The sequence below is a fragment of the Lissotriton vulgaris genome, chromosome 12 (genome assembly GCF_964263255.1).
Source record: "Lissotriton vulgaris chromosome 12, aLisVul1.2, whole genome shotgun sequence".
Classification (NCBI taxonomy): Eukaryota; Metazoa; Chordata; class Amphibia; order Caudata; family Salamandridae; genus Lissotriton; species Lissotriton vulgaris.
The window spans coordinates 654789153-654811857 of record NC_141700.1 but is presented as its reverse complement, the minus strand read 5'-3'; the positions used below and the strand labels follow the sequence as shown (position 1 = coordinate 654811857).

Genomic DNA, 22705 nt, shown 5'->3' with positions numbered 1-22705 from the left:
CACAAGCCATCCTTCTACTGTTAAGATTTAATAAATAAGACAAATTATTCAGTGCGTCTCATTTTCACTCCTTAGAACAAATATAAGATGCATAAAAAAATATATAAATGTTGCAAAAGTAACATACAATCCATTTGCATTCGGAAATCAGTTCAGCTTCTCAAGTCTGCTAAAACGTCATATATTCAAAGGAGAATTTAGCAAACATTCCCAACATATACTGCTGCAGAGATCCACTGGGTTTACAGTGATTTAAGACTATTTAAAGACAAACTCACTTTTACTCACATTAAATTTCGATTAAATAGAAAGGCACCAATTTTATTGAAATCAAGTTTCACATAGCACATATGCAATTATTTTTTCCAGGACTGAATAATAATTATCCTATAAAATACTGAAATTATCGGTAAAAGAGCTCTGCAGTAAAGTTTCTGCTGAAATTAAAAGCTATTTACTATTTTTCATTATTTTATTAGTTATAAAATCCTCCTGCCACACAGCCACTGCAGGAATTTTAGTACAGACCATATACAAAATCCATGTAAACAATCAAAGTTGGCAGTTTAAAAAAAAAACTATTAAGAGCTCATTATTGTAGACAATGTGCAGACCCACAATATATTTTAAACTACGATACAACACCCCCAAAATGTAAGCATGGAAATCAATGAAACTTAGATTTTCATGTATATTCATGTTGACCTACTCTTAAGCCTGCGGAATGTCTGGTGAGTGGAAAAGCTGCAGGAGAAAGTGTGGCAGAAAGGTGCATTAGCATAGCAAACATTTTACCACCAGAAAACATTTTCCTGGTGGAGAAATTCCATCCCCTACATCCCTGTGGAATAATACAACTGCTTTAGGGACGATTTCACCAGGTGGACACTTATACCAATGTTTTTAGACATAGGGTGTGTATGAGGGTGTAAAATATTCAGGAAGGTATGTTAACAAAACACGTTACAGCTCGGTTGGTGTTCACTACGTTCTTAAAGGCAATCCTCAACCAGTCTCCCAGAAGCACCCAGGTTACAAATCAACTTTTCTATCAGATTTGATATAGTATTAACTCCCATGTGTGTGCCTAAATGCCTCAAGATTCAGATTGTGTTTATTAGGATCAGTTTGTGCTCCTATATGAACATTTCTCATGCACTCTAGTAGCATTTGACTCTACAAAGAATATCTGCGACTTACTTGGGGCCTAATTCACCTGCTAGTGCGTCATATGCTCCTGAATCATTGGGGTCATTGTTGACTTCAGCCTATAACTGACACCACAAACCTACCACCTCCCTCAGGTATTCATTGGCATCCACCCCATTGACCTTTTTTGAGGGGAAAAAATAAGGCCTCAAAAGGAAAAACGCCCCCTAATCACAGCAAGGAAAAAGAAAAAGGCCACCACCACAACAAAACAACCATCAAACCTTTACATCAAAAATAGGGAACAATCAGCATCTCTCGTCTATTGTCCTCTACTTAAAATGCTGTTTAGTGCCTACAAGGGGAAGTTAATAATTGAAAAAATAGGAAGTAACTAATATAGTTACTAAATGAATAGAACGACTGAACTGGGTATTGGCAGTATAGCTGTATGATACTGAACAGAGTTCATAATATACATTAGTTAATCCTTTATATGACGCATATCGCTAAGACTTTACAAAACAGTATGAAAAATAAAACACTCATTCAGCATAAATCTAGTTGAGAATAATGAGCCCCTATAGCATAGGTAATCAGGCATACCACCATCCACGACAACTTAATTCTGGGAGCAAGCAAAGAACCAGCCAGTAACACGAACAATTGCTTCTGCTATGGTTAATTACTATCTGAAACCAGAACGGGGTCTATTAACATAAGGCATTTCAACAGGACACTGAATCCATGGTCATTTTGTTTTTTAAAAGCCAGCATGAGGTCTGTGGACATGCTCTTTAGACTTTTCTTTGAACCTTGCGATTTCCAACATTGGCTCAAAGTTTGAGTGAACAGTACGATTCATCAAAGGTTGTAGAGGGCGAAAGTTATCCACCATGTTCTTTTCTTCCTCACCAACTGAAGTAAAGAGCAAGTTTCGGAAACCTGCAAGCTGGAAAGGAAAATAAACCATTCTTAGTAACGCATTAGCAAGAAGTACATTGAACATGCTGTAATAAGAAAACTCTATAAAAGATAAATTACGAATTGCAAGATCAAGGTTACTATTTTTAAAATCGGCCGCGTGCTTTAGATGTGGTTTAAGGTCAGAATGGGGAATACAGAAGATGGAGCATTATTGAATGAACATAAACGGTACAGAGAGTTAACAGGTTTACTGGTCGTGTTTAATACCAAAATGGGAACAAGTACATGAAACACTTTTTGAATGTCCTTTTGATTCACCAAAAAATTAGCTGTATTCCACGACTACACTAAAACTGCATTTTATTTGAAACAATGGCCATGAAATAGCATTTCTAGTCTGTGCATCTATTAAAATATTCTCAACACTGCAGTCAAAATATTTAAAGAATGTAGTCTCATTCAACTGAGCAGATCATTCTAATGAAAATTAGATGAATATTGTGAGAGATAAAGTGACTTGATGAACATGTTATCGTCGGTGATGCTCTTTCTTATATAGACTAACTGCAGATCCCTCACCTTCGAGCACTTCCAAGGCCTCGGACTGGATCCGGAAAACTTTGAAGCAGCAACTCTGAGCGCTGGGGGGTGGCGCCTGCAACTCCACGGCGACACCGTCCACGCCGGATGTGACATGCGCAGGTCTACATATGAATCACCCATGCACAAAGACCTCAGTTGCTTTCTAGATTCTTCCACTCCCGCAGAGCCAAAAATCAAATTTGTTGTGCCCATTGTGCAGATTCCTAGACTAAGATCTTTTAAGGCAAAATAATCCAGATCACAATATGGAGCGCATGTGAGGGTCAGAGAGGAATCTGCAGCTAGAGTATCTACAGGAAAAGAGTGTTACCGCAGGTAACTAACTTTTATTTCTGATAGAAACTTCTAACCACAGATTCCTCACTTTAGAATAGAGCCCTAATGAACACCTCTTATGTTGTGGGTCTGTAACTGGATTAAACCAAAAGGTCTTACATAACCTAAAAGGCAAAATGCCCATCTTGACGCACCTAACTGTCCAGACAATAGTGTTATGTGAATGTATAGATGGATGCCCATGTGGCAGCCTGTCAAATATCCAGGACAGATAACGCAGTGGTAGTAGTCCTGGTTTAGTGGGATGTGTCCACAAGCCTTCTGGAGGCTGTTTTATAGCCACAGCATAGCGGATCGTATTGCAGAGCAGGATTCAGCGCAAAATTAGCCAATTCCTGCACTGCCTTGCCTTGCCTTTCTTAGCTCCACTAGGCCGGTCCTTTTGCGGTCTAGCTGCTAAATTGTGGAATTCTCTTCCTGTTTAGACTCGTTGTTTAGATTACCTGCTTCCCTTCCGCAAGGCCATCAAAACTCACTTGTTTCCGACATGCTAGCCCTGCTTTCTCTGACACTGCTACCAGCGCCAGGACACCCCTTCGTTGGGGCAGTTGTGCGCTATACAAGTTTACCTAACAATAACAATAACTAAATCTAATGTAGAGCCGATGGCCCACTCTGGGGTCTTTGGCATAATTGATGTATAAGCCAGGAGCCCTTTTTTGATCCAGTCGATGTAGTCTCTCCTCCTCCTTCGAGGGGTGAGGTAGAGGAAAGAGCGTAAGAATACAGATAGTTTGTCCGATGTGAAAAGGAGGCACCATCTTTGGTAAAAAGGAGGAACGAGTCCAAAGAACCAGCTTGACTGAGTAAAAGTTAGTGTAAGGAGCTTTACCTGAGAAAGCCAGAAGCTCACTCGCCCTCTCTGCTGATGTTACGACAACAAGGAAGGCTGTTTTGAGTACAAGTAATCACAGAGGGTAGCTGTGCATAGATTCAAATGGAGAACACTTACGAAAATATTAAAAACTAAATTTGTTTTCCACTGCGGAACGATAAAAGGAGAAGTTAAAAAAAAGAAAAGAAAAAAGTTACTTACCTGTACACTGTGGTTCTCCAGTATGGATGTATTTTAGACATTCACATGCCTAAATGTTCCCTGTCGTCATGGTGGGAGTCCCACGATAACAGAAACCAGTAGCATTAAATTCCACTGGAAAAAACTATAGAAGTTAGGACCCGATTCACATTGATTTAATACATCCAAACTTCAGTCAATAGGAGCACTGACCCTGAAGCATTAATCCCTTGCACTGCCACCATATCTCGGATTTCAAGAACAAGTGCAAATAAAGTAACAGAGGTATACAATTGGTGAGCCTTAACCGGGAGGAGGGAAGGTCGCATGTTAATCTTTATAAGATATCAATACTGGAGAACCACAGAGTACAAGTAAGTAACTTGTTTTTTACTCAAGTATTTTATCTTTTAAAGATTCACATGCTTGAATCAGACTAGTTAGCAGTATCCAATGACCAATGATGGTAGGTAAGGTGAACCATCCCACCATGAGAAACAAACTTAAATACGACTATTCAAACCAAAGACACTGATATTGTAGAAAGTCACAACGGATGCAGCATAGCATTAAGCAACTGTAAGAAAAATATTTAAACTGCTAAACAACTATTGAAACAGAATAACAAAGAAGATGTGAGCTTATAAACTGCATACCATATGAAAACAGTCTTTGCAAGGTAGCCTGACCAACTGCTACATCTGCCTTACTCCAGGAATCCAGGCACTAATGCTTTGTGAAGCTATGGGCATTCGCCCATGTCGCCGCCCTGCAGACGTCTGGTAGAGACACTCCTATGAACCGGCCTGAGAATGTTGTGACCTTCCTAGTACAGTGAGCCTTCACCTTTGCAGCCAGCAGATGTCCGGCCTTTTCATGACAGCAGACTATAGTCGAGGAGACCCAGCGGGCAATATTAGCCCATGACAAGGCTTGGCCCTTTCTTGGAGAACAGTAAGAAATTGGTAATGCACTTGATTTTCAGAAAGTTTTTGTCCTTTGCAAGTAGAACTTCAAACAAGGCTTGATGTTCAGAGAACGCCGAGCTCTGTTGTCAGGCGAGGATGGAGTGGAGAAAAACAGAAGGCCGAATGACGGCTCATTGAGGTGAAATATTGATGGTACCTTCAGGATGAATGAAGGATTAGTGCACAGAACTACTTTCGTCTAGGATTCTTCTTTGATTGTGAATGCCTGAATCTCACTAATACGCCTGGCAGATGTAATAGCTAACAAAAATGCCACCTTCCATTTCAATTTGCACTTGTGAATAGACTTGAACTGAGATCTCATGAGTTGGGAGACTGTGTTCAGCTGCCAAAAGTACCAGAGGAGGCTTGATAGGACAGCAGGCTCTGAATATATGCTTCATAAACTCCTTCATAAGCCTGCAGGACCATAAAGACAATTGCCCAGTCATCCTCTGTATCTAGAAACTGAGTGCACCTTAATGGATGCATGTGTAAGGCCTGATTTGGCGAGCTGTAGTAAATTAGGCAGAATCTGTTCAGGTGAAGACGAGAAAGGATGGTAAAACTGAGAAGCACACCTTGATCAAAGAATTTTCAATTTTGCAGAGTAATATTTGATTGTAGGAGCAGCACAAGCTTTATGAAGGATTGAATTGCATTCTTCAGAAATCGTTAAAGCTCCGAATTTAGCGTGGTGACGAGTCAGGCTGAAAAAACTGAGCGTGAATTTGGAGGTGAACCACTGGACCCTGGTTCATTGAGAGGAGATCCTCAGTCAGGTAGTATCAGGTGTGAGCACTCCGTTTTTTTTATTTTTTGAAAAGTAGTTTTTAATGCAGACTAATGATATATATAATACTTCTACATAATCATGGCATCTTTGACATCTACTTCCATTTAACATTAACCAACAACTTACACAGCCTTGGAGCCCACAACCCGCAGGTCGGGCGGCGTTGCTCAGGAAAGTGTCAATAGCGATAGCACAAGTGTAGTTGTATCTCTTTCCAAGATAGTTCCCATGTCTGCTTTTGATTTTCTTCCCTAACCCCCCCCAGACCCGATAAACTGACCCCAACTTCCCCCCACCCTCCCTGGATCCCACCACCCATGCTCGGAGTCCGTACAGTCTACATCTATTAGTGTCACCAGGAGCTAATGTTTGTCTAGGTTTGTGATGTGCCTGGTGTGACTTGGGAAGTGTCCTCATCCAATGTCTGAAGTCTCCCATCGCCTTGCAACAATCTGTCCCGTAAGGCCTGCACCAGAGTTTCCCAAGCAGCCGCTGCGACTAGCGCCCTGTCGTCCGATCTCCGACGTGCTACTTGGTATCTTAGTGTGCTTTCGGCAGTCGCCCATTTCAAGAACTCATTGAACCATCTGCTGTATGTAGGGCTCGATTTCGCTTTCCAAAGTCTCGTAATTTCCCTTTTAGCTAAAAGAAGGCCCATATCAATAAATGTACTTGTAATCTTATTTTTGGGAGTATGTGGAACCAATAGTACACTGGCAGCCAAATCAAATTGTAGGTTTCTCTCTGTCACCTTGTTCAGTGTGTCTCCAACGCTTGCCAATAATCGCCCAAGTCAGGACAGGACCAAAACATATGGACCAGTTCCGCTCCCTCTGTAGCTCATCTGGGGCACCCTGCCTCGGCCACTCCAAAATACTGCCTAATTTTGCCGGGTGTCAAATAGGCCCTATGGAGGACAAAGAGGTGTATCTGTTGGAAGAACAATTGTTACTTACCTGTAAACAGGTGGTTCTCCAGTATTGGTGTCTTTCATAGATTCACATGCTTGAATATTCCCCGTCGTCGGAGTGGGAGTCCCACGGTAAATAAAATAGCAATAAATGCTAAATATATAATAATATACAATAAAAATATATATACATAATAAGGAAAAACCCAAAAAATGCATACAATAACCATCTGGTACCTAACCAAGAGTTTCCACATAGGAATGCATGGGGAAAAGAAGTTCCAATGCAGCCTATCCTTGTCATTATGTTAGTCCAAACTGTAGCCAATCAGGCGCCAGCAGCCCTCTAGAACCTTCTCCTCAGAGCTCAAGCCCTCAGATTTTCGTAGCACAGGAGTGACCACAGAGTCTATGAGGAGAAGCGAGCCTCTGAGGGGAGGATGGGAGGGTCGCATGTGAATCTATGAAAGACACCAATACTGGAGAACCACCTGTTTACAGGTAAGTAACAATTGTTCTTCTCCAGTATTGGGGTGTCTTTCATAGATTCACATGCTTGAATATAGAATAGTAAGCAGTCCGTATCCGTACACAAAGTTTCCAGGATGCAATGTATATACAAAAGGTTAAAATCAACAGGATTAAATCCATGTCACGGAAGTTATAAAACTGTATGTATACATAGAGAAGACATGCACAAGACTGGAAACCATAGGAGGAGGGTAGAACAGAGGCTCACCTTATTGAAAAAGATTCCGGAGCACAGCTTGTCCCACTGCGGTATCCCCTTCGGCCATGGCACCCAGATTGTAGTGCTTCGTGAACGTGTGCCTGCTGGACCACGTGGCAGCTCTGCAAATCTGATGCAATGGAACTCCGGCAAAGAGTGCAGTCGAAGAGGCCACAGACCTGGTAGAGTGGGCTCTCACTGCAGACTGTAAAGGCTTTCCCGCTTTCTGATGGCAGAAAGCAATCGCCGAGGCCACCCAGCGGGCTACTGTAGGTTTGGTGACTGGTCGTCCTTTTTGAAAACGGCCATAGGCCACGAAGAGCTGATCTGATTTTCGGAACTGGGCCGTTCTGCTGATGTAGAACTTTAAACATCTTTTAATGTCCAAAGAGTGCAGGCGTTGTTCCGCAGGTGATTGCGGATTGGCAAAGAAAGACTTCAGTATAACAGGCTCATTAATATGGAAGTCTGACGGCACCTTTGGAAGAAAAGTAGGATTAGTGCGTAAAAGCACAGAATCCGGTTTGAACTGTAGAAATGGCTGTTTAATTGTGAAAGCATGCATATCACTCACTCGACGTGAGGACGTCAGTGCGAGTAAAAGCGCAACCTTCCAGGTGACATACTTGAGATCTGCGCTATGAATTGGCTCAAACGGAGCAGTCATTAATTGTGAGAGGACAATGTTGAGGCGCCACTCTGGAGGAGGACGTCGAACTGGTGGAAAAGTCCGAAGAAGTCCTTTGAAGAACTGACGTATCAATCTGGATGAGCATAAGGAGGCGGAGCCATCATGGCGGAAGCGTGAGATTGCCGCCAGAAAAACTCTTAAAGTTGCATGTGACAAACCCGACTGAGCCAGATGGAGAAAGAAAGGGAGGAGCTCAGCGGGCGTGGCACGCAAAGGATGTACCCCGGCGTCTGCACACCAGTGGCAAAAGCGTTTCCACTTCAACTTATAGGTTTTTATAGTTGATGGAGCCCTGGCCTGAGCGAGGATGTTACGACACTCTTGAGGGATGCTTGGATGTGCAAATTCACAGTGCTCAGGTTCCAGGCTGACAAGCTCAGGGAAGAGGGGTCCGGATGGTAGATTTGACCCCTGTTCATGGAGAGAAGATCCATTCGAGGATGAAGAAGAATGGGTTTGCATTGAGACAGGAGTAGCAGCTCTGAGAACCACGCCTGTCGTGGCCACCTGGGGGCAATCAGAAGGATGTGACAAGGCTCTCTCCGCATCTTCCAAAGTACGCGAGGCACTAGAGGGATCGGAGGAAAAGCGTAGGCGAAGAGATTCGACCAATCCATCAGAAGGGCATTGCCTTGGGACCCTTTGTGGGGATGCCAGCTTGCGTAAGCGGGGCATTTGCGGTTCTCTGGAGTCGCAAAGAGGTCGATTGCAGGGTTTCCCCAACGGTGAAAGACCATATCGAGTGTTGGCTGGTGGAGTTCCCACTCGTGGTTGGATGATCGAGATCTGCTGAGGGAGTCCGCCAGGAGGTTGGACAAACCCGGAAGATGTACTGCCGTGATTTGGATTTGATGATTGATGGACCAGTCCCAAATCGCTTCTGCCAGGCGGGACAACACCGGAGACTTTGTTCCGCCCTGCTTGTTTATATAATGCATGCAGGTCGTGTTGTCCGTTTGTATTAGAACTGACTCTCCCTGCAGCACTGGTTGAAATGATTTCAGGGCTAGAAAGATAGCCATCAGCTCCAACTTGTTGATGTGCCAGGTCTTTTGATGGAAGGTCCATTTCCCTTTCACGGACAGGTCTTGGAGGTGAGCTCCCCAGCCCTCCAGGGAGGCATCCGTCGTCAGTGTTAGATCTGGGGTGTTGGACAGAAAAGACGTGCCTGCTGCTAGTTGGTGTGGTTGTGCCCACCATTTGAGCGCCTTTTTCATGGGAATGGTGATGGAGACCTGATCGTTGAAGGAACCGGTGACCTGACGCCACTGCTTGTCCAGAGCCTGTTGGATAGGTCGCGCTCGTAGTCGGCAATGAGGGACAAGAGCGATGCATGACGAAGCCATCCCCAAAAAAGACTTCAACAAGCGGACTGAAACGCACTTCTTTGCGAGAAGTAGCGATACTAGCCGGAGGATCCTCTGTTGACGTTCCCGGGAGACAAATGCTTTGGCCAGGGTGGTGTCCAACGTTGCCCCTAGAAAATCTTTGCAAGTTGTTGGCTGCAATTGAGATTTCTCCAGATTGATGGACAGACCCAAGGAACGGAATACTGTCTGGCAGATAGCAGTATGATGTAGAAGTTGTGCACGGGATTGTGATTTCAGAAGGCAGTCGTCGAGATATGGGAATATCTGGATGCCTTGAAGACGAAGAAAAGCCATGACCGGAGCCAACATTTTTGTAAAGACTCGGGGGGCTGAACGGAGGCCAAATGGAAGGACCCGGAATTGGAAATGAAGGTGCCCCACCTTGAAACGCAGGAACTTGCGATGCGCCGCTAGAATTGGGACATGGAAGTAGGCGTCCCGGAGATCGATGGTAGTCATGAAATCTCCGACTGAGAGCAAACGCAAGATCTCTGTAAGCGTGAGCATACGGAAGGTCTGGTCCTTGAGATAATGATTGAGTGCTCTCAAGTCCAGTATTGGTCTCCATTCTCCGTTCTTTTTGATGACGAGGAAAAAACGGGAATAAAACCCCTTCCCTCTCTGCGACTTTGGCACAATTTCCACCGCACCCTTTTGAAGGAGAAGGCGAACCTGATGAAATAGTTCTTTGAGGTGTGGAGGTGGTGGTCCGGAAGGTGGCGTTGGAGGAGGTACCTCGACAAATTCCAATGCATGGCCTCTCTTCACAATGTCGAGTGCCCAACGGTCCGTAGTAATGGAGGACCATTGAGAACCAAACAGAGAGATTTGACCTCCAATCCTTCGTTCGACAGAGGAGTCATTGGCGTTTGTTGGATTGACCTCTGAAATTAGACTTCCCTCTGTAAGTCCTGACAGGCTGCTGACGGGAAGACTGCTGGCGGTTACCGGTGTAACGCTGGTTACCTTGGTTGAAGGACCGGTATTGACTGCTTCCTCCACGAAAAGTGGACGTAGTGCCACGTCCTCGAGCACCCCGAAAGGGCTGTTTCCTAAACTGAAGGGTACCCAAAGCACGTGCAGTGTCCGTGTCCTTTTTAATGGATTGTAGCGCCTCATCAATATGCGCTCCAAATAATGACTCACCGTCATATGGCATATCTAGGATTCGTGCCTGAACTTCCTGCCGAAACGAAGTCGAGCGTAACCAACCCTGGCGACGCAGAACAGCTGCTCCAGCGAGCTGGCGAAAACCGGTGCAGGCTACATCCACTGCACAATCGATAAGTTCTTCTGCCGTCCTCTCTCCTTCTTGCAGAATTTTCTGTGCTTCTGCCTTGGAAACATCTGGAAGTAACGCTATGTAGGCGGCTAGATCAGCCCAAGCCTGACGATCATAACGGCCTAAAATGGCCATGGCGTTGGCCACTCGAACTGTTGTAGAGGACATGGAGGAAAATTTTCGTCCAATAGCATCCAGGCGACGGCCCTCACGGTCCGGAGGAGCAGTGATCGTAGATGCCGGATTCTTTGAACCCCGTTGAGCTGCCTGCGTGACGACAGAGTCGGGCTTAGGTTGGCCTGTAAGGCATGCTGGAGATCCTATAGGAGCTTTGTATTTCTTCTCTAACCTTGGCAGCTGCGCTGGTAGAGAGTTTGGCGTCTTCATTATCTTCTCCCCTTCAGACCAGATGAAATCTATAATCGGGACTGTGTGGATCTGTTTCAAGGGCTGGTTTTTGAAATCGTATAGGAAGCAATCTTCCTCTCGGTGTGCTCGTGGCAATTTGAAACGCTGTGCTGCCCTATCCATTAACTGGTGGAAGCCTGCGATGTCCACTGGAGGAGAATCCGCTGCAGGCACCTGAGAAGGAGATGGTGTTTGAGCACGATAGTCATCCCACTCCGCCAAATGTTCCTCACCATCCTCATCTACTTCAGAAACTTCACCATCTTCACGCTCTGGAGGATTCTCGTCATCATCATCCTCTGGATAGATGGTAGTGTGAACACGAACCGATGTAGTACGGTGAACAGTTACAGGAGACGCTGGTTGAGGAGGAGCCAGAACCGGGTTAGAAACCGGATTCACTACTGATGGGACCGTTGTAAGCTGTGGCGTTGGTGGGAAACGCCGATTGTAGTCTTCCAACATACTTTGGAGGTTTGATATCATGGAGATAGGCAACATCGCAGTTGGAATCTGAGTGTGAGTTGTTTGATGTTGGTCATAAACATCTTCCTCGTCATTACTGAATTCTTGGCACTTAATATTTAGGTCCGAAAGACTGTGAGCTTGGCCATCAGACTCTTGATCAGAATCAGTCGCAAACAGCGGAGATGGAGGATTAATCATCTCTTGCTCTGTAAGAGTCTCGAACTGTGGTTTGCTGGACTGCAAGGGCAAAAGAGGCATAGTAACAAAAGAAGAGGCCGGCGTCGAAATAGTGTCCTGCGTACGCGTTGACGGCATGACATCAATTGACTTCTGCGATGGGATCGATTTGGATGCCATCGTCGACGAGGAGACCGTCGACGGAGCAGTCTTCAATGGTATAGATGGAGTCATCGTCGACGGAACCCTTACTTTCAATGTCTTCGTCGACGGAGTCATCGTCGACTGAGTCATCGTCGACGGAATCTTCGTCGACGGAGTCATCGTCGACGGAATCTTCGTCGACGGAGTCATCGTCGACGGAGTCATCGTCGACGGCATCATCGTCGACGGAGTCATCGTCGACGGAATCATCGTCGACGGAACGGTCGTCGACGGAGCAGATGGAATAGGTCCCCTCGTCGACGGGATAGCTGTCGACGGTGCGCTCGTCGACGAGAGCGTAGACGGAGTCAAAGCCTTCACACTTCTAGTCGACGACGACCGGGTCGTCGACGAGTGAGCTCTTTTCGTCGATGACGATGAAATAGGAATCACAGAAGGCACAGTCTTAGAGCTGAGAACCACTCTCATCGACGATGAAGACGTCGACACTAAGGCCGACGACGATCCAGAGGCCATCGTCGTTGTGACTGTCGTCGTCGATTTGGAACCAGAGACAGCCATTCTCGTCGACGGAGTAGAAACTCCCGTCGTCGACGGCAAATCCGTTTTTCTCACAGAAATACTGGACCTTGAAGCAGAAGGAGCCTGAGAGCTTTGTCTCGTGGGCCCAGACGTGGTAGGCAAAGGTGAAGACACCGCAGGGGCCATTGTGAGGGAAACTTTCCTCTTTTTAAGAAATGGTGAAGGCACCTCCTGCACACTACCACGTTTAGAAGCTGCTTGAGAACGGCCTGACCCCAGACTTTCAGCGTCAGAAATTACATTATCTTTGTCTTTAAGCCTCTGAAGCCAGACAAGTAAACGGCCTTCTCTGTCCTTTTGAGTTTTCTCTGAGAATTTTCTACAGAGTTTACAGGTACCCACTTCATGGTCCGGGTAAAGGCAGTAAATACACTTACTGTGTGGGTCATCATGATATAATCTCAGCTTTCCACAAGAGGAACACGCTCTGAAGAGAGATTTCTTACTTGAAGACATTTTGGAAGAAAACTGGAACACTTGAAGAAGAAAACTGAGCAGAGCTCAGGGAGACTCCCTTACACACGACGTGCGGTAGAAAATCTGAGGGCTTGAGCTCTGAGGAGAAGGTTCTAGAGGGCTGCTGGCGCCTGATTGGCTACAGTTTGGACTAACATAATGACAAGGATAGGCTGCATTGGAACTTCTTTTCCCCATGCATTCCTATGTGGAAACTCTTGGTTAGGTACCAGATGGTTATTGTATGCATTTTTTGGGTTTTTCCTTATTATGTATATATATTTTTATTGTATATTATTATATATTTAGCATTTATTGCTATTTTATTTACCGTGGGACTCCCACTCCGACGACGGGGAATATTCAAGCATGTGAATCTATGAAAGACACCCCAATACTGGAGAAACGTGCGTTCCTCGTGCTCTCCCGTGCTCAACGCACTATTTGCGCCCAAGCTGTCTCAGGGATCTCCCTGTTCAAATCAGCTTCCCACTTAGCTTTTAGCACTGTCAAGGGCGGCAAGTTCTCCCGTAGCATCCTAGAATACAGGCATGTGACAGCCTTATGGGTTCCCGCCGCCATCATGGTGTACTGATATGCCATGGTTGTCGTGGGTTCCAAGAGCCCCCCCTTTCCAGTGCGCCTTTATAGCCCTGGTCACCGCAGCGTGCAGCAGGAATCCTCCTCTCGGGAGGCCATACCGCTCCTGCAGCGTTTGATACGGTATTAAAACACCATTGTCGTATAAGTCGCCAAGTACTTGTAGCCCTGCGTCTTCCCAGAGCTACAAATGCGATCAGTCCCCTCCATGAGGGAACGCAGTCACCATTCCTAGAGGAATCTCAGGTGTGTATGGATGCCGTACATCTGCCCGCCGTTGGGAGCGGTTCCAGCAGAGCCTAAATATCTGTTCTTCAAGTGTTAGATCGCTCACGGTTAGCCTCTGCTGCAAGGTAATATAAGCCAGGACATGCCTCGGGGTGCCCCCATCTCGTCCATCCTCCGGGCCGCGATACAGTCTTGCCACCTCCTGCGTGAAGAGCTGCAGCTGAGCCGCGAGGTAGTAAAGCTCGAAGTCTGGAACCGCTAGGCCTCCCTCGTCCTTCGGGCGAATAAGCGTTATGAGCGCAACTCTGCATCTACCCGAGCCCCAGAGGAACGAAGTCAATTGTGATTGTAAGCGTCGAAAAATGGGGTTGGGTATCCACACTGGTAACGTGCGGAAATAATAGAGAAAACGCGGCAGAGCAATCATTTTCAATGGAGAGATTCGGCCGGTCACCGAGAGCGGGAGGGTGGCCCAAAAGGCTATACTTCCTTTCAACGCTCGCATGCAGCGGCCCACATTACCGTCTAGCATATCCATCGCCGTATGGTATACGTGGACCCCTAAGCATTTAAGGCATGTGGGCTCCCATTTGAGGAAGGGACAATGAGCGGGCCACAACTCCCCCTGACGCATAGGAAATAAGCATGTCTTGGACCAGTTAACTTTCAAGCCCGAGATCTCTCCGAAACGCAAGAGAAGCCTCTTCGCTCCCTCCAATGCGTCCTCCGCATCCTCAAGGATTAACAATAAGTCATCTGCGTATAGGGAAGTAAGCTGTTGCTCCCCCCTACAGGCTATACCCCCATAATGTATCCCCTTCCGTATTTCAGCTGCTAGAGGTTCAATCGCCAGGGCGAAGAGCAGGGGGGACAGGGAGCAGCCCTGCCGCGTTCCGCGCTCCACCGGGTACTGGTGCGAAATGAGGGATCCCACTCGCACTCTTGCCACCGCCGATGTGTACAAGACTTTTGTCCATTTTATATATATATATATGTATATATGTATATATATATATGTATATTTATATATACATTTTATATATGAGCCTACCAATCATCGAAGGTGTCTCTGCCGTGTGGGGTCCCTCAAGGCTCATCCCAGAGTCCGACACTATTTAATATCTACGTGTCGGACCTTGCAAATGCAAATGTCATCAAAGCATTTGGGATGAGCCTGACCTCCTACGCCGATGACACCCAATTGGTACTGGCTATCAAAGGGGACGGGGATGAAGTGGCCAATCGATTCACGAGAGGAATGATGGCAATAGGTGACTGGATGGCCACGAATTGTCTGAAACTCAATTCAGAAAAAACTGAAGTGGTCATCTTCGGTCATCTCTCCCCGGGCTGGTCACCTGTCTGGTGGCCACCATCTTTCGGTCCCCCGCTGAGTCCAGCTAGCAAAGTGAGAAATCTAGGCGTCATCTTCGATGCTGGCCTCAATTTTATGGCACATGCGAATAAAACTGCAGCTTCAGCTCATATGAAATTGAGAATGATTAGGAAAATACTACCTTTCCTACCGAACACGGCCGGGAAAACACTGGTCAGCTCACTAGTCCTGTCCTCCTTGGACTATTGTAACGCTCTATTCTTAAATGCCCAAGTCCGAGTGACAAATAGGATGCAGTCAATCCAAAATGCAGCCGCACGAATGCTGGCTGGGATCCCCAAGTTCGCACCAGTTACAAACATCATTAGGGATCTCCATTGGCTCCCGATACGCAGCCGTATCAAATTCAAATCGCTGTGTATTGTTTACAAGTCACTCAATAATCAAGGTCCCCACTTTCTCAAACAGAATCTTCTCCATCATGTCCCAACCCGATCTCTTCGTTCCTCTATTCAGAACTTCTTGGCTGTGCCTTGCACTAGAACAGTCACCTGGGGCGACAGGCGTTTCCTGGTTGCCGCCCCTAGACTCTGGAACACCCTTCCTGCACATATCCGAGCAAGTCCCTCCCTGTTCACATTCTGCAAACAGCTAAAGACGTGGTTATTTGACCAATAGCCTTGTATATCTTCTTTACCCCAGTTGCTGATCCATCCCTTAACTAGCGCCGAGACGCCCACGGGTATTCGCCGCGCTCTACAAATGTCAATAAATAAATAAATAAATAAATAACCTTCCCCAAGGCCAAAGCGTTCCACGACTCTGCACAAATACTCCCACTCTAGGCTATCGAACACTTTCTCGATATCAATGGACAAGACCATAGGCGTCTTCACACCTGGGTGAGCGTCATCTATCAGTCGTATTAGTCTCCTGATATTCATAGATGTGTTGCGTGAAGGGATAAATCCGGATTGATCTTTGTGAAACAATCCGGACATATGACGCAATAGTCTAGTTGCTAATATACTACTTAAAATTTTGTAGTCCGTAGTAAGCATAGAGAGTGGTCTATATGAAGCCGGGCTGCAGCTCTCTCTCCCTGGCTTCAGCAAGGGGATAACTAAGGCCTCACGCATGGAGTGGGGCAAACAGCCAGCAGTTCTGGCCTCGTTATATACTGATTGGAGCCGTGGTGCTAGTAGGTCCATGTATTTACTATACAATTCTATAGGCAAGCCGTCTAGGCCCGGCGTTTTATTGCGAGCCATCCGTTTCACGACCCCTCTAATCTCACCTAGCTCTATGTCTCTGCCCAGGTCATTCGCCTGTTCTTGGTCCACTTGTGGGAGGTGTGATCCCTCAAGGAAGGCGTCAATGTTGCATTCTCGTCCCTCAAGTGCACTCTTGTAAAGCGTTTCATAATAGCCCTGAAAGCTGTGAAGGATTTCAGCCTGAGTACAGATCGTGTGTCCCCCTTCCCCCTCTAGAGCCAGGATTGGAGAGTTTCGCTTAGCGGGGTTAGCCAACCACGCTAGCAGCGTTCCAGCTTTATCCCCTTCATTATGCGCCCTCAGCGTGTATGCTCTGTGATCAAAGCTACGGAGGCGCTCCACCTCAATCGCTACGGCCTCTCTAGCTGTGCTGACCTCCCCCTGGAGCTCTGGGTGACCCGGTCGCGCCCTTCCCGCCACCCGCAGTTTATCCTCCGCCTTATCCAGATCCCCTAGCAGCACCTTCCGCACTCCAGCATGTTTCCCGATGCATTGGCCCCTGAGAACAACCTTGAAGGCGTTCCATTCTATCGCCCTGGATGTCGTAGTGCCGCCATTTTCGGCAAAATATTGTGTGATCCCTTCCTCTAGTGCTGGATGAAACAGTGGGTCATCCAATGTCTCAGGTCGCAGTTTCCATGTTGGGACGCATGAGCGCTCGGTCATCCAGGCCATCGTAATCAGCAGGGGGTTATGATCCGATATCGTCCTACTAAGATATTCAGTTCGCGTGATCGTCGTCATCACCGTCGGTGAGCATAACATCGCATCAAGTCTAACATGTAAGTCGGGTAGACTGGAGAAGTATGAGTAGTCTCTGTCCGATGGGTGTTGTGTGCGCCAAGCATCGATCAATCCCCACCTCCCCTGCCAGTCAAGTCTACCTTTTGTAAGTCGGTGAACTGGGGAATCTCTCAGCTGCGGGTGAGACCTATCCAACGTCACATCCGTGACTGAGTTGAAGTCCCCTCCCATCAGGACAGGGCCCGCTAAATATTGCGCAAGCGCCCCAGAAAGACGCGTCAAGAAGGGCAACTGGTCAGTGTTGATGCATATACGCTACATAAGGCGATATCCCTGCCCTTCAGTTTACCTTCTATCGCTACATACCTGCCCTCAGGGTCAATTGTTTGCCGTGTCACCTGAAATGGAGTGCCCGCCCGGATCCAGATCAATGCTCATCTAGCGAACGCAGAGTATGGGGTATTAAACAGTTGTCCTCTCCATCTGCGCTGTAGTGCAACCCCTTCCTGTTTCGTCAGGTGCGTTTCTTGGAGTAATGCAATGTGGACCCCCCCTACGGGTCAAATAAGCGTGTACTTTGTGTCTCCTTGTCATGGTGTGTAATCCCCTCACGTTCCAGGTTATACATCTCAACGTTCCCATATTAGCCATTGTCCCATGGCAGCTGGTGCAGTGTGAAACAATCCCATACCCCTGCGTGGGTGGTGGGGTCTCCCCAACTTGTCCCCGGAACCAGAACAATTAACCCCCAATGGAGTAAGTTCCCCACTGTCCACCCTCCCCTCCCCCCCAGAACAGGACCCAATATCACTCTATCAGCCCCCATCCAAACACAAATGAACAACTTAACCTCCCACCTATATCACAGTTGTCACTGTGGTAGCCTTATGGGCCAATCGGGTGCAACTCTAGGCCGGAAGGCGGCTGCGCCAGCCCTACGCCCCCGCCCTCTTGATCCCCTTATAATTAGCTGCGGTGGAACGACTTGTAGCGCAAGACGTAGTCGTATAGATCAGTAGTTCCCCCCCAGTCACCGTAAGGATCCATCTCGCCCAGTTCTCGCATCAGTTCTCCAGGATTTCCTAAGATGTCTGGGGCGTCACTATCGGGCCTTTGACGCTGTTGACTTCCGACTGGTCCGTTTCCGAGCCTGTGACATGGCCCTCTGTATCCATGCCCCGTTGCGACGGGGCTGTGGCAGTTCCCGACAGTTCCACCACTGCTTGCAGCGCTGCTCTCCTCTCCTCTTCCGTTTGTGACACCGAAGGCTTCCGGGCTCCTTGTCGTCGCCTGCGGAGTCTCTGATTTCCGCTGTTGTGGTAGGCGCCGTCCCTCGTCTTCCCTGACTTTAGCTCCATCCGTGCCCGCCTTGTACGTTTCCCACCACGCCCAAGCGTCCGCTGATGTGGTAAAGAAGTGCGTCTTGCCGTCCAAAACCACCTTTAGCTTGGCCGGGAAGAGAAGGGAGTATTGTATGCCTTCAGTTCCGAGTTCTCGTTTGATGGACAAGAAGGAGGCATGCAACCGCTGTGTCTCATGAGTGTAGTCAGGGAACAGTGTCACTTTGCTGTTAGCTACCTGAAACGGGCCCGCGTTGCGGGCCCTCTGGAGGAGCAAGTCCCTGTCCTTGTAGTGTAGTAACTTAATTACCACCGGTCTGGGTGGCAGGCCTGGTATGGGAGACCCAGCCGGGACACGATGTGCACGTTCAAGTGTGAAGAAAGGCGATAAGCCTTCTGGTGCCACTTCTGATTTAAACCACTTGTCCAGGTAGCCAACCATGTCTCCCTCTTCCGTTTTCTCAGGCAGGCCCACCAAGCGAACGTTGTTGCGCCTACTTCGGTTTTCGGCATCCTCTGCACTTCTTTCCAGCGATTGTATTCGATCCAGCGCGTCAGCCAATTTCGCCTCCAGTGACTTGTGAGCAGGGGTCAGTTCCCGCAGGGAGTCTCCCGTGTCCTTGATCCTATCTTTAAGTTTGGCATGGTCCGCGCGAAGGAGCCCCAGCCTTGTCGCCACCTGAACGATGTTGTGTTGCAAAGCGTTCTTCGTTGCCGCTATGGCCTCCAGTATCCGGTCTTGGAGTTGTTGCAGGTCCGCAGGTCCCGGGGTAGAGCCTGCCGGCGTTTCCAAGCTTGCGGCCTTGTCGACCTTTCCCTTGTTCCTCCCGTATCATGCTAGTGCAACTGTCGAGCCGTTCAGCACCTCAGTGCGAAGGAGGAGTCCGCAATCTCGGGCAGCATGGGGATGTGCAGCCAGGGCCTCCAGTGGGTCCGGTGAGTCCCCAATCTCGGGATTATCGCCTCTGCAATTCCAGCAGCACCCCAGCAAGAAAGGTCTGCCAGAACATTCGTCCTCGCTCAACTGTGGGCCACTAGCGTCTCCTTCTTCAGCCCGTGTCTGACACCCACTTGGTACTTTGCAACGGGGTGGTTCCAAGCCTGGGCAGGTATCCGGCTTTGTGTCAGTGCCTTAGGTGGGTCCGTGGGGCGCTAAATAGCACTCCGGGTACAAGTGCTCTGCTTCTCAGCACCCCTCAGCTGCCCCACTGGGTCAATTATGTGGCTCAACCGTGTTGCATGATCGCGGTCAGGGCTTGCGGGGTCGCCCCACTGGGATGTCCACGGGTTGTCAACGACAGCAGTTACCAGCTCGGTATTGTTCCCGTATTCCTGCCCTGTGGCGGTTCTACGTTAGTCTCTCACGGGCAGTTTCCTGTGGGGAGCGCCGATCACCATGCCCTCATCAGCTCCAAAGTGCGCACCGACAGCTTAGTGCAGTTGAAGACTCAGGGGTCGCTCTCAGGCAGTTCAGGCTGCGGAGTCTCTGTCCCCCAGAGGACCGAGCAGATCACTTTCCCTCCTGCAGTCAATCGGGCACAGTATTTCACGGCGTCCGCTCGGCTGAGTTTGCAGCGCGCCGCACCTTTGATCTACCTTCTCCTCGCAGTGGTGCAGTACAAGGCCACCTCCACCGGGCTTTGGGGTATGCGCAAGCAGCACCTCCTTGCCGGGAGGCGCGATCTCCTGGTGCAGAGGTCCCCGCTCAAAACGCCGAGTTTCATACGAGTCTCTGCCGCGCTGCAGCCGGCACACTCTCTCTCCCCGGGGCTGCGCCCAGCTGCTTCAAGCGCGTCCCCTCGGCCACCCACTTCGGCCTGGACGGGCTGTTCTCACTCCCCGTATGCGAGCAACTGCCTGGACATGCCACCGCTCGCAGAACTCAACGCCTCCTTTCGGTCCTCGGTCTCCTCACCGTCTCCCTCTGTTCGCGGCGTAGCCGCAATTTTAAGTTTGCAGCGGCACTGTTAAGCGGCCGCGGGTTCGGGTCCGAGAGCGCGCGTCACCGAGCGCTGGCCCCTTCCTCTCCCTCGGCCGGGCAGATCGCCGGCGCTCCCTCAGTTCTTCCGTGCGACCCGCTTCTGGTCGTACCATGTGTCGCCGGGGTTCAATGCTTGCTGGTGCTAGTCACGGCTGCGCCCGCCATGTTGGGCTGCCTCCTTCTCCGAACTTGTTCGGCTCCCCGCTCGGGTCAATGTGGCGCTGGTAGGGCACCTCTCTCGGCCCCCGGGGTGCCGCTGCTAATGTTCTCTGTCACCACAGCGTGATTAGTTTCGTCCACGCGGGCACCGCTCGTATTTTCAGGATACTTTTGGGGATCGGGCGCGGAGCTCTAGGCTTACGCCGCCATTCGCTCCGGCGTCCAATCCACGCCCCCTGTGTGAGCACTCCGATAGGCGAAGAACAACGGGCTATAGCAGTACTGTCGCGCCCATGCCGGGGTAATTAGAATGAGCTGCCAAGGTTCTATTTTCATTTTCTGCAAGATATTTGAAATAATTGGAAACAGGAGAAACATGCGAGCGAATGTGCCTACACATGAACAGTGGAAGGCATTCCTCCAATAACCTGGATGGGGAAATCAGCTGGCGAAGAACTTGCATTTTTTTGTTGATGTATGCATCAAAGATTTAGTGTAGGGTACCCCCAGGACTAAATAACCTTCTTTAATGGAGTCTGGTTGAATTACCACTCAATCATTGCTTGTTTGATCTGCTGAGGGAATAGGGCCATTCGTTTTGTAGTACTAGGACATGCTCCACTTTCAATCATATGTTGTTGGTTAGCAGCCATTCCCATATTTGTAGTGCTTGGGCTGAGAGGACCTCTGATCACGTCCCTCCTTGTTTGAGCAGAGAAAACATGGTGGTAGTGTGGTCTGTCCTCACTAGAACCAACGAACCTGGGAATAAAGGCTTGAAGTCCGAGAAAGACTACCTTCAACTCTAGGAGATGTAAATGTAAATGTAAATGTGGCGTATTTGTATAGCGCGAACAGTGACCCGGAGGCATCCCGGCGCTTGTACTCCTACCACAAGGGAACCCCTCCTGGCTTTTCCTTGTGGGGTGTCCACTCCTGGGCATGCCATGGTGAAACCAGGCATCCCTTGCGTATCAGGGGGCCTTTGTGGAGACTAAGCAAGCTATTGCCCAGAGTTGCAGCGTGGGACCCATGCTTAGAATCGGCACTGAGACGAGAATATCCGGTCAGAGGAATTTAGGCCCGAAACCCGCCGAGGCGGGAATCGAACCCTGGTCCCTGGCCAGCGTTCTGCATCAAGGTCTGCCGCTCTAAGCATTGAGCCACACTTCTCCACCATCAAGGTCTGCCGCTCTAAGCATTGAGCCACACTTCTCCACTGACCTAATGCTTCCTGACTGGACCACTTCCCGTAAACCACTAAATCCTGCAGTGGGCTCCCCATCCTTCCCGGGAAGCATCCTTTGCCATCACCACCTGGTGCACCGCAGGCAGGAAAGAGACCCTGCAATAGGTTTGCTTTGACTCTCCACAAGTACATCACTGTCTTCATCTTCGGGGTTATTGAGATCATGTACTTGAAAGAACCCCTACTCTGTGTTCATTGCGCGTCGAGCTGTTCCTGAAGAGGTCTCAAGAGCAGGTGGCAACTCGGAATTGTGGTTGGTCTGTGGACCAGGGCTAAATATTGCGACCGAAATCCCTGTTGGGTGTAGTAGTCGCCTGTGTGACTGTTGGAATATAGCCAGGTGTATCCCTTCCCCCGTGTGAAGAGATAACCCTATTCACTAGAACAAAAGAAATGTGCTCCTGAAATGTTTAACGTAACTGATTCTATGTAAAGTGCTTGGATAACATGTAACGGGACTGGTGCTATGTAAAGCGCTTTGATAACCTAATCGGTTCAAGTTCCTGAAATGTGTAACGTAACCGATTCTTTGGAAACTGCTGTGATAACTTGTAACGGAAATGGTGCTATGTAAAGCGCTCTGATAACCTAATCGGTTCAAGTTCGCGCTATAGAAAACTCTAAAAAATAAGGGCTGAAACCTCTACTGGAACTGCAGTGGAGTGGTAAACTGGCCTCTACCCCTGCCCTGAAAGGGCTGGAAACGCCACTGCTGCAAGTTACCCAGCAACTTAGCAGTGTCTGTATCAAACCTGATCAAC

General features: G+C 48.4%; 1 protein-coding gene across 2 annotated transcripts in view; it reads right to left on the bottom strand.

Moving 5' to 3' along the window:
- Positions 1 to 294: 294 nt before the first annotated feature.
- The window catches only part of CA5A (carbonic anhydrase 5A), a 395762-nt gene continuing 373351 nt past the window's right edge, over positions 295 to 22705 (bottom strand). For both annotated transcript variants that reach the window (XM_086945825.1, XM_086945824.1), the window contains exon 7: positions 295 to 2101. In XM_086945825.1, the coding sequence (XP_086801951.1) occupies positions 1913 to 2101 (189 nt within the window). In that variant the 3' untranslated portion in view covers positions 295 to 1912. The remainder of the gene's footprint in view (positions 2102 to 22705) is intronic.